This window comes from Hypanus sabinus, unplaced genomic scaffold, assembly GCF_030144855.1.
Source record: "Hypanus sabinus isolate sHypSab1 unplaced genomic scaffold, sHypSab1.hap1 scaffold_483, whole genome shotgun sequence".
In the NCBI taxonomy this organism is placed as follows: domain Eukaryota; kingdom Metazoa; phylum Chordata; class Chondrichthyes; order Myliobatiformes; family Dasyatidae; genus Hypanus; species Hypanus sabinus.
Window position 1 is genome coordinate 324652 of NW_026781353.1, and position 12533 is coordinate 337184.

Genomic DNA, 12533 nt, shown 5'->3' on the forward strand with positions numbered 1-12533 from the left:
TTCAGTGTCTTCCTCGGCCTCTCCCAAAAAACCCGCGAAAACCCCTCCCCCAAGTTCCCAGCATCACAAGACACAATGACATTCCCCATTGATTAACAAATGAATACAATTACCATATCAGCCATTCTAAAGTGAAACAACGGCTAGAGAAACACTTATCCGACAAAGAAACATTCCTACTTGTAACAAACCAGAGGCCATTTTGAGTAACATACCCAGGACATTGTACAGAGCTGAGTCCACGGTCAGGTCAGCCATGTTTGAAGTAGCGAGCGAGACAGTGACATCTTGCAGGGTGGGAGCCATTTACAAGCTACAGGTCCTGTTGGGGGAGAGTCATCATTTGAAGCAGTGAGTGAGAGAGCAACGTCTCGTAGGGCGGGAGCTGCTTGAACACTGCAAGACCCATCGAGAGTGAATGTGTTTTTCAGCCCATGATAAGAATGGAGGTGTAAGCGGAGTGGCTATTGTTAGAGTGGGCCAGCGTTGGAGTGGCCTGGCTTTGGTGGGAACAGGCCGAGTGGCCTAATTCTGCTCCTTTGTCTTATGGTCTATAGCCTTATGATCTTATTGAATGGCGTAGCAGTCTCGGTGGGCCAGCTGAGCCCAGTCCTGCTACTGCTTCCCATGTTGGTATGTTCTCGACCCCTTGTTCTAGATCCTCCAAACGCAGGAAACAGCATCCACACTGCCACTCAGTCGGGATCCTCCCCGTCGTTCCCCATAACCTCCCCTAAGCAAGGTGACATAGAATACGACAGCACTGTACAGATCCTTTGGCCCGTGATGCTGTGCCAACCTTTTAACCTGTTCTAACCCTTCCCCCCTACTCCGCTCTAAATTTTTCCATCATCCACGTGCCTTTTGAAGAGTTTCCTTTCATGCCCAAATGTACCTTCCACGCACCCACCACTCTGTAAAACAAACCTTGCACCCAAAATCACCCCCATACCTTCATGCCCCCTTGTACCTTCCACGCACCCACCACTCTGTAAAACAAACCTTGCACCCAAAATCACCCCCATACCTTCATGCCCCCTTGTACCTTCCACGCACCCACCACTCTGTAAAACAAACCTTGCACCCAAAATCACCCCCATACCTTCATGCCCCCTTGTACCTTCCACGCACCCACCACTCTGTAAAACAAACCTTGCACCCAAAATCACCCCCATACCTTCATGCCCCCTTGTACCTTCCACGCACCCACCACTCTGTAAAACAAACCTTGCACCCAAAATCACCCCCATACCTTCATGCCCCCTTGTACCTTCCACGCACCCACCACTCTGTAAAACAAACCTTGCACCCAAAATCACCCCCATACCTTCATGCCCCCTTGTACCTTCCACGCACCCAATAACCTTAGAATTATTGTCCCCTGGTATTAGTAATTTCCTCCCTGTGGAAAGATTGTCCACTCGATCTATGCCTTTTATCGTCATACAGATCTCCATCAGTTCGCTTCTCGCATCCTCCTTTGCTCCGGAGAGAAAACCCTTCACCCGCTCACCAGATGTGCTGTGTAATCCAGGCATACCTCCGCTGTACCCTCTCGAAAGCTTCCAGCTCCATCCTCCTTTGGTGGTCAGGGAGACAGGTGCAATGTTAGCATTCATTTCGAAGTAGAAGAGCTAGGTCGTAATGCTGAGGCTTTATAAGGCATCGGTCAGACCACACACGGGGTACTGGGACCAGCCTTGGGCTCCTTATTGAGGACAAGATGTGCTGGTATTGGAGAAGGTCCAGAGGGAGCTGATCCTGGCAATGAAAGGGTTAATGTACGAGGAGCCTTGGAGAGCTCTGGACCTGTACTCACGGGATGCAGGGGATCTCACTGAAACCAAGTGGATGTCGATAGGCCTAGATAGAGCGGACATGGAGAGGATGTTTCCTGTACTGGGGGAGTCTGGGACCAGCGGGCACGGCCTCAGGACACAGGAGCCTCCCTCTAGGTCAGAGATGAGGAGGAATTTCCTCAGCCAGAGGGCGGTGACTCTGGTGAATTCATTACCACCGGCAGCTGGGTGCATTGAAGGCTGGAGGTTGATAGATACTTGATTGGGCAGGGTACCAAAGGTTATGGGGAAAGGGAGGCTGGGGTAGGGGGGATCTGAGAGGCAGAGACAGAGCAGATTGAGAAACCTTTTCCCGAGGGTTGAAACGTCCAACACCAGAGAGCCTGCATTGAAGGTGAGAAGGGGACAGTTCAAAGGAGAGGTGAGGAGCAAGATTTTTGTACAGAGAACGATGGGTGTCTGGAATGTGCTACCTGGAGTGGTGCGAGAGGCAGAAACATCAGAGACTTTTAACAGATGTTTAGATAGGCACATGAATGTGAGGAAAATGGAAGATATGGACATTGTGTAGGCTGAAGGGATTAGCTGGGTTGGCATTTCGTTCCTAATGTAGTTGGGTTAGCATAATACTGAGGGCTGAAGGGCCTGTGCTGTGTTGTACTGTGTTTAGGCTCTGTGTTCTAAGGCAGGAGGAGGAGGGAGAATAAATCAGACAAGATGCAAAGACAGAGCAGACTCGATGGGCTGAATGGCCTAATTCTGTCTATATCCTTTGATGAGGCGACACAGACTGAACACAATACTAGCGTGAGAGTGAATGCTGTGCACAGTTCCCCAGTCTCACCAGCACCCCGTGTATCTGGTATTTAGCTCTCCCCCCCCCCCCCCCCCACCCACCCTTACTTCTGACCTCTCATGACCAACAGTAACATCGTGTTAACCGTCCTAATTGCTGTCTGCATCACCAGCCTTTTGTGATCCACTCAGTCGAGTGCCTACAGCGGACCAGGCTGCCCCTTCTCCCTGACCCTCATTAATTGCTCTCTTTCCCAGCCGCAGGCCCCCTGCCACACACCACAGGGACAATGACTACGATAAGATGTCCAATTAGTACAGTTCCCGGTCTTGCATTCATTCCCACGTCCTCTATGCCCTGGTGATCACACGTCCAGATCTTTTACTTATTCTAAACTATCTGGGTGAAATGTCAGATGCGGCTTCCTTCTGCACACGGTTTTTTTCTCTCTCTCTCTCCGTCCCCCTCTCTCTTCCCGTCAGCTCTCGTCTACACACTACCTGTCACTTCCCTTATACACACTAGCTAACTCTTTGTCTCAGCTCCCTTCTACACACTAACTACCCCCCTCTCTCTATCTCTCTGTCAGCTTCCTTGTGCACACTACCACTCCCCTGCCCCCCTCTCTCAGCTCCCTCCTACACACAAACTAACTTTCTCTGCCCCTCTTTATCTGTCTTTTGGTCCGATTTGCTCTGTGTGCCCCCCCTTCTCTCCCTATCTCTTTGCCCCTCTGTCCTTTTCTGTCACCTGCTACTCTTTCTTTTTCTCTTTCTCTCTCTCTTCCTGGATCTGCTGCCTCTGTTCTCCTTTCTCTCTGACCCTCTCTCTTTTTCTAAATACCTGCCTTTCTCCTCTCTGCCTCCCTTCTACACACTAACTACCCCCTCTCTCTATCTGCCTTTCTGCCTCGATGCCCTCACTGACCCTCTGTCTCTCACTCTCATCTTCTCTCTCTCCGTCCTCCGACCCCCATCTCTCTCCGTAATCTGCTTTCTCTCTAACCCCCTCTCTTTCTGCCTTTGGCTTTCTCTCCGCCTCTCCCCCCACCCTCTCTCTCTCTCTCTCGCTCTCTCCATCTCCTCTCTAATCTGCTGTAACTGTGTCTCTTATCCCATTCTCTCGCTGCCTGCCTCTAAATCCCTTTCACTGATCTCCCCCCCTCTCTCTTTGTTGAGAGGGATAGTAAATCAGCCCTGATAGAATGTTGGACAGACTCGATGGGCCAAACAGCCTAATCCTGCTCCTGTGTTTTTGATCCCTCCGTCCCTCTACCCTCTCCAGCACTCACCCGTCTCCCACTCCCTCGTATCTCTCCCTCTGCCTAGATCGGACCGCTACACACCCACACTCACACTCGTCATTTCCCGGTCAAGCTGATGTGCACAAGGTGTACTGCAGCAGCATCACAGGCTCATGGCGTCAGACAGGCGCCATCAGTCCTGTCTGTGGAGAAGATCGAGGAGTGTGTGGTCGTGCAGGGTGGTCACAGCGTTGCTGTACCGAGGCTGTGATTGGGGTCGTGCTAGTCGCAGGAGCCTCCATCATCAGAGATCCTCACCACCCAGGCCACGCTCTTTTCTCACAGCTGCCGTCAGGAAGAAGGTACAGGAGCCTCAGGACTCACACCAGCAGGGTCAGGGACAGTTACTACCCCCCAAACATCCGGCTCCGGAACCAGAGCGGATAACTTCACTCAACACTCACCCCGTTCCTAAACTGTTCCCACAACCTATGGACTAACTTTCAAGGACTCTTCATCTCAGAATCTTGATATTTATTGTTTATTTATTTATCATTATTATTTCTTCTTTTTGTATTTGCACAGTTTGTTGTCGTCTCCACTCTGGTTGAACGGCCTGACTGGTCGGTCTTTCATTGATTCTGTTGTGGTTATTGTTCTATAGATTTATTGAGTATGCCCACAAGAAAATGAATCTCAGGGTTGTATATGGTGATGTCTGGGGTAATTGGAGGTCACAAACAGACAAAGAGTGTGTGAGTTTTAGCAGTATATAGACTTAATTATCATTAGTCTTTCTTCTTTTTGTATTTGCACAGTTTGTTGTCTTCTGCACTCTGGTTGAACGGCCCAACTGGTCGGTCTTTCATTGATTCTGTTGTGGTTATTACTCTTCAAATTCATTTGATATGCCCGCAAGGAAACTGATCTCAGGGCCGCGTACGGTGGCATATCTGTACTTTGTGAGCTGTGCTTCAGGGAGGCCGCTCCTCAACCTGCTGCTGTAGGACAGGGGGCTTCTGGACCTCCCACCCGATGAGAAGAAGGCACAACCGAGAGGGCAAGGACCTTCAACGATGGACGGTGCCTCCTGTAGACAGTACAGCCGATGGGGAAGGATGTGTTTGGCAGGGCCCCTGGCTCTCTGGAGCTGGCAACCAGACGGTGACGCAACCGCAGTCAGACATGTCTGCAGAAGTCCGTCAGGAAAACCTCCGGAGGAAGTCACCTCCCACGTGGGCCCGGGGGAGATGCTAGCGCCCAGCCGACTCTCTCCACCGCCGCTGCCCCAGCTGTACGTCCGCCCTCCTCTCCCCTTGCTGCAGTTGACAGACAGACGGCGGTGCAGTTCTGCCGAGGCTGACCCAGAGGGTGTGTTTGTGGCCCCACTCGATCTGTCCCGCTTTCCACATGGGACAACTTCAGATGCTGCCCTGATCGGGAGGCCCGGTGGTGGGTGGCAATGCAATAGGATCCAGGGTTTAATTCTGCACTGTCCCTCCCACCTCACTCTCCCCTCAATCCCTCCCTCCCACCTCACCCTCCCCTCTCCCACCTCACTCTCCCCTCTCCCACCTCACTCTCCCCTCAATCCCTCCCTCCCACCTCACTCTCCCCTCTCCCACCTCACTCTCCCCTCAATCCCTCCCTCCCACCTCACCCTCCCCTCTCCCACCTCACTCTCCCCTCAATCCCTCCCTCCCACCTCACCCTCCCCTCTCCCACCTCACTCTCCCCTCAATCCCTCCCACCTCACTCTCCCCTCAATCCCTCCCTCCCACCTCACTCCCCTCAATCCCCCCCTCCCACTGCACTCCTCCTCACACCCCCTCATCCAACTCACACCACCTCAATTCCTCACTCTCCCTTACCCACCTCACTCTCTCCCTCCGATCTGACTCTCCCTCACATCTTTCTCTCCGTCTCTACTCTCTCGCTCACCCCCTCCCCGTCCTGCTGCAGGTTCTGGGAGCGGGGCTACCCGACCGGTTACTTTGACTACCAGCTGGAGGTGTTTGGCCACTGCGGCATGCTGCGCAGACGAGCCTGGGTCAACGCCGCCTGCGGCGCGCGCCATCGCTGGATCTGCAAGCGCACCTCCGAGAAGCTGCCCTTCAACCTGTGAGCGCCGGGGAGCCAGTCCACCCCCGTCCCAGAGGGCAGCGGGGGCCCAACACCGCACCCTCGGGTGTCCTTCCACCCTACTCCACCTCTCACTCCAACAACACCCCCCCCCTCGCTCTGAGCTACCCCCTCTGGGAGGAGAGACGCGGCAGATGTGGGGCTGGCGGGTCCCCACTCTGGGATAGATGCTGGGCGTGGGGGCAGAGGGAGATCCCCACTCAAGGAAGGGGCAGTGAAGGAGCTCCGTACTGTGGGAGGGAAGGGAAGGGCACTGGGCTTGGGGCAGTGAGGGATCTCCCCAGTGTGAGGGGCTGCTGAGGGAGTTACCCTCTGTTGGAGAAGCAGTGAGGGATCTCCACACAGTGGGAGCAGTGACTGCGGGACGGTGGGCGTGGGTGGGGCGGTGAGGAGGCTTCCATCTGTTGGAAGAGGTGAGGGATCTCACGGGGGGCACTGGGCTTGGGGCGGTGAGGGATCTCCCCATAGTGTGAGGGGCTGCTGAGGGAGTTACCCTCTGTTGGAGAAGCAGTGAGGGATCTCCGCACAGTGGGAGGAGCAGTGACTGCGGGACGGTGGGCGTGGGTGGGGCGGTGAGGCTTCCATCTGTTGGTAGTGAGGGATCTCACGGGGGGGCACTGGGCTTGGGGCAGTGAGGGATCTCCCCAGTGTGAGGGGCTGCTGAGGGAGTTACCCTCTGTTGGAGAAGCAGTGAGGGATCTCCGCACAGTGGGAGGAGCAGTGACTGCGGGACGGTGGGCGTGGGTGGGGCGGTGAGGCTTCCATCTGTTGGTAGTGAGGGATCTCACGGGGGGGCACTGGGCTTGGGGCGGTGAGGGATCTCCCCATAGTGTGAGGGCGGGTGCACAGAGGATGGTTTAGAGTATCATCGGAGCATGGGGGGGGGGTGAGGGGAGAGAACACCTTGGCAGCAGCCCCACCAAAGCCCCTCTCAGGCATGGAGGGGATAGAGGGGGGTGGGGAAGAGTGGCTCCTGCCTTTGGCCCTTTACTGGTTGGGACGCTTGTAAGGGGTTCGGAGGACGGAGACTGGCGATTGTATCGAGCCGGAGGACTCTCTCATGGCCGTCACTGACTCGAGATTGCGTTGTACTGGATGGTTGATCTGTAATCATACTCCCATCAATAAATCTGTGAAGTCTGGCCGGTGTCTGGGAGAGGATGGTGCCGGGGTCTGTGGGCCATCTCCCTTGTGTCCAACGGCTCTCCCAGAAGGGGACCGGGCTGAGCAAGCAACAGACTGGAAGGGGGAGGGTGACCACAGACTGGGGGAGTGGTAAAGCAGGGCTCCCTCCAGCGGCCCCTCGCGTTTTCTCGCTCTCAGCCACTGTCTTCATTCCCGTCCAACTCACATCCCCACACCCCCTCCTTACTTCCATCACTCCTGTACGGAGAGAGGCACCCAACCTGCCATGTGGTAGAGGCTGAAATGTTAGCGGCTCTTGAAAGATGTCTTGGTCGGCACGTGATTGTGAAAAAATTGAAAAATATGGCCTTCCGGGGTCAGACACAGAGTGAATCTCCCTCCACACCGTCCCATCACACACTCCTGGGGTCAGACACAGAGTGAATCTCCCTCCACACCATCCCATCACACACTCCCGGGGTCAGGCACAGGGTGAAACTCCCTCCACACCGTCCCATCACACACTCCCGGGGTCAGACACAGAGTGAATCTCCCTCCACACCATCCCATCACTGATTCCCGGGGTCAGACACAGGGTGAATCTCCCTCTACACCGTCCCAACACACACTCCCGGGGTCAGACACAAAGTGAATCTCACTCCACACCGTCCCAACACACACTCCCGGGGTCAGACACAAAGTGAATCTCACTCCGCACCCTCCCAGCACACACTGCCGGGGTCAGACACAGGGTGAATCTCCCTCCACACCGTCCCATCACACACTCCCGGGGTCAGACAGAGTGGATCTCCCTCCACACCATCCCATCACACTCTGCCGGGGTCAGACACAGGGTGAAACTCCCTCCGCACCGTCCCATCACACACTCCCGGGATCAGACTCAGAGTGAATCTCCCTCCACACCATCCCATCACACACTCCCGGGGTCAGACACAGAGTGAATCTCCCTTCACACCGTCCCATCACACATTCCCGGGGTCAGACACAGAGTGAATCTCCCTCCATACCGTCCCATCACACACTCCTAGAGTCAGACACAGTGTGAATCTCCCTCCACACCGTCCCATCACACACTCCCGGGGTCAGACACAGAGTGAATCTCCCTCCACACCGTCCCATCACACACACCCGGGGTCAGACACAGAGTGAATCTCCCTCCACACCGTCCCATCACACACACCCGTGGTCAGACACAGAGTGAATCTCCCTCCACACCGTCCCATCACACACTCCCGGGGTCAGACACAGAGTGAATCTCCCTCCACACCATCCCATCACACACTCCCGGGGTCAGACACAGAGTGAATCTCCCTCCACACCGTCCCATCACACAGTCCCGGGGTCAGACACAGTGGGAATCTCCCTCCACACCGTCCCATCACACACTCCTGGAGTCAGACACAGTGTGAATCTCCCTCCACACCGTCCCATCTCACACTCCTGGGGTCAGACACAGAGTGAATCTCCCTCCACACCGTCCCATCACACACACCCGGGGTCAGACACAGAGTGAATCTCCCTCCACACCGTCCCATCACACACACCCGTGGTCAGACACAGAGTGAATCTCCCTCCACACCGTCCCATCACATACTCCCGGGGTCAGACACAGAGTGAATCTCCCTCCACACCGTCCCATCACATACTCCCGGGGTCAGACACAGGGTGAATCTCCCTCCGCACCGTCCCATCACACACTCCCGGGGTCAGACACAGAGTGAATCTCCCTCCACACCGTCCCATCACACACTCCCGGGGTCAGACACAGAGTGAATCCCCCTCCACACCATCCCATCACATACTCCCGGGGTCAGACACAGAGTGAATCTCCCTCCACACCGTCCCGTCACACACTCCCGGGGTCAGACACAGAGTGAATCTCCCTCCACACCGTCCCATCACACACTCCCGGGGTCAGACACAGGGTGAATCTCCCTCCACACCGTCCCATCACACACTCCCGGGGTCAGACACAGAGTGAATCTCCCTCCACACCGTCCCATCACACACTCCCAGCGTCAGACACAGAGTGAATCCCCCTCCGCACCGTCCCATCACACACTGCTGAACGGAGGTTGTGTGGAACGAGTGCCTATTGATCTCTCTCTCTCTCTCTCTCTGTCTGCTGTGTTTAGTGTTCTGGGACCAGATGTCCTCAGCGATGTTTACACAGTTCACAGCCGTCCTCACGGTCACGAACTCCTGGCGGGAAATGTCCCCAAGGTCTGGATTCCATCCCAAATCTGTCTCTGCGGCCTCCCTTTGAAACTCTCTCCTGACATGCAGAATCCTTCCCAGAACATGCAGATGCTCTTTCGGGGCAGGGGAAATTGCAATTCCCTGTCAGGCGAGATACGGGAAAGGGGGTTGGGTGGTGTGTTTGGAGTGAGTGAGGGGCAAAGGGAGCGGAAACGGTTGGAATGAGAGATGTGTTGCTTGACGAAAGGAGAGAGAGAGAGAGAGAGAATAACAGGAGTGGGTTGGCAAATGGGAACAAAAGATAATCTGCAGATACTGGAAATCCGAAGCAACAGAATTAATGATGAGGAGTCAGAGTTAGAGGGTCGAGGGGTGTGAGGATGGTAGGAGCCTGTGCACATCAACGATTCCTCCTGCTAGATACTCCATCCTCCACCTCTCCTCCATCAGTGACCTTCCCTCAGCTCCCCTTTTCCTGCCACACTGCCCCATCAATCAGCTCCCCTCACCACCTTTCCACATTGCCGTGCTGGTGCCAACCAAACTAATCAAAAATTAAACTGATCACACCCAAGTCAGATGAATCTTGTTTAAGATTAAAAATAATTCAATCTTAACCAATTCCTTCTTGCATTATTCTAATCTAATTTCAAAACCATCATCCAATTTCAATACATTTGAACCAAAATTAAACTAATCTGAATCCAGATTCTATTAATCATGTTTAAAATGATACAAATCCCACCCCAAAGCCAGCCAGACCTTAGTCGCCGAATGGCCTCGTCTGCTTGTACCTCTTCTGGTCTTAAAATAAATCCTATGTTAAAATTAAATTAATGCAACTGGAACCACATCGATCCAAATTAAATATTTAATCTCTAAAATTAATCTAAATCCATTCTGAACCGATCCCGTCCAAAAATCACACCACTCCCATCCCTAAATAATTATGCCCCATTTAAAATTCAACTCCAGTCCATCAAGGTTGATCTGAAAAGAGGTAAAACACACCAGTCCGAAGGTGCAGTCACCCCTCCTGGGGGTTGTGAGGGGGTCTGGACGGTAACTGTGCGGGACAGGTTGGGGAGTGGATGACGGCGGGTGGCTGGGAGTGGAGAGGGACGACGGTGGGGGGATTTGGCGTTGGGTGTCAGTCCTGGCCCCCGGCCATTGTCTGGCGGATCCAGGGCAGGTAGCTCTCCACGCGGGTGTAGACGCCGTAGGTGCCGTTGCGGCCGCAGCCGAGCCCCCAGGACACCAGGCCGGTCACGTACCAGGCGTCGTCGTCCCGCCGGCGGACGGCGAACGCCCCGCCGCTGTCGCCCTGGCACGAGTCCGTCTCGCCGAGGCCCGTGCCGGCGCAGAACATACCGGGCCCCAGGCGGAGCAGCTCGCCCCCCAGCCCTTGCTGCGCCTTCTCCATCACCCGGCGGCACCTCTCCTGGTCGGCCACGGGCAGCCCCACGTAGTGCAGCCGGTTGAGCAGCCTCTGGTCCTGCGTGACGCCCCAGCCCGCCACGTAGCCCAGCTGCCCGGTGCCGTAGAGCTGGGGTGTGGCCCCGCTCGGGCAGGCAGGCGGGGACGACGTAGCGGCCGAGGGTGACCGGCGCGGCCAGCTTGATCAGGGCCAGGTCGTGGGTGAACTGCGGGTTGTCGCCGCCCGCGTACCCCGGGTGCAGGTAGACCCCCTCCACCGGCTGGCCGGCCGACTCCAGCAGGTCCTCCAGGTCGTTGTCGCCCAGGTAGACGCCGTAGCTCCTCAGCGTCTTGGCGTCCGGCCGCGGCTGGTGCTTGAGCCAGAAGACGTGGGCGGCGGTCAGCACCCAGCGCGGGTCGCATCAGCACCCCGGAGCCCCGGCCCTGCTGCTGCGGGGCCGCAGGTACACCTGCCAGGGGAAGCTGGCGTTGGGCGCCGGGGCGCCCCCGAAGATCCGAGCTGTTCCCCTGTCCACGGGCTGCTCCGGCTTCCCGCACACTGCGGGGCAAGTGGGGGTAGGGAGTAAGAGGGAGAGCGGGGTGGGGGGGGGGGGTTAGCGATCATCTAACTACAACGAGGGAGAGGGACTGCGGGGTGGGTCGGATATTCCGGTTTTGCCAGAGCGGGGTGGTGGAAGCACGGAGAGAGGATGGGGAGTGAACACGGTGGGGGAGAAAGAGCAAGGGATAGAGGGAGAACAGGGGTGAACCTGGGGGGGGGGGATATAGTGAGAGGAAGAGTGATGGGGGTATAAGGGGGGAGAGAGAGAGAAAGTAAATGACCCCGGAGTGGGGGAGGAGGGAGAGGAAGCCAGGGGAGTATGAGCAGGGATGGGGGGGGAATGACAAGAGCGTTACACTGTGGGTGTAACCCCAGGAGCTGATGGATTAGGTGAGGAGGTGGTTGGGGTGGGCAGTGGATTCAGGGAGTCTCAACTCCGAAACCAGGCCCTTCAGCCCATCGGGACCATGTCGACCAAGATTCCCATCCAGGTTTGCCCCATCTGGTTCCTGTCCTACCCAAGTCCTGCCCCTACCACTTCTTCTGGCAGCTCACACCATCAACTCAATTCCCCCCCACCCCCGGGTGGCAAAGTTGTCCCTCATGTTTCCCCCCCCCCCCCACCTTCAGCTTCTGCCTTCGAACTTCACTCCTCTCCTGGGAGGTAGACTGTGTGCGCTCACCCCCAATCTGCCCCTGGAATGATCTCGTAAAATGCGACGAGGTTCCCCCGCCACCCCCCAGTCCAAGGATCAAAGGCCCAGCTCTTCCTGATTACTCGGGCCCCCGAATCGCCTTTGTAAGTTCCCTGTGCCCTCTCCGGCTGGCCCCCGTCATTCCTTTCACTGGGTGACGAAAACCACAGGACGTTCGACAAACGTCTGGTGTAACTGCAGCAAGACATCTCAGTATCCTGACCGATGAACGTCGGCTCAGCCCCTCTCCCCCACCCACCCAGCCCACCTTCAGCACGCTGTTCTCCAACACCGGCCAGGGTCCCGCTGTTGACTGTGACAGTCCTCTGGACTGACTCTCCAACCAGCTACACCTCACACCCACCACAATTAAACTCCATTTGCCCACAACTGATTTAGCATTGAATGTCCCCCCCCCCCCCCCCCCCCGGCCTTTTAAGCCACGCTGGCCACTGATTTAGTCCCAGTCACGGGCCAATTCACAGTGACTAATGAACCTACCACCCAGTATGTCTTTGGACGTGGTCACCCACGG

The 12533-nt window shown here is 56.0% G+C and overlaps 1 protein-coding gene and 1 pseudogene across 5 annotated transcripts in view; one reads left to right on the forward strand and one right to left on the reverse strand.

The window, feature by feature from the left end:
* The window catches only part of LOC132389148 (C-type lectin domain family 6 member A-like), a 102724-nt gene extending 95174 nt beyond the window's left edge, over nt 1–7550 (forward strand). For all 5 annotated transcript variants that reach the window (XM_059961604.1, XM_059961607.1, XM_059961608.1 and 2 more), the window contains one exon: nt 5801–7550. In XM_059961604.1, the coding sequence (XP_059817587.1) occupies nt 5801–5963 (163 nt within the window). In that variant the 3' untranslated portion in view covers nt 5964–7550. The remainder of the gene's footprint in view (nt 1–5800) is intronic.
* Nucleotides 7551–10182: 2632 nt separating this feature from the next.
* LOC132389147 (complement C1r-A subcomponent-like) overlaps nt 10183–12533 on the reverse strand; it is a 30550-nt pseudogene continuing 28199 nt past the window's right edge.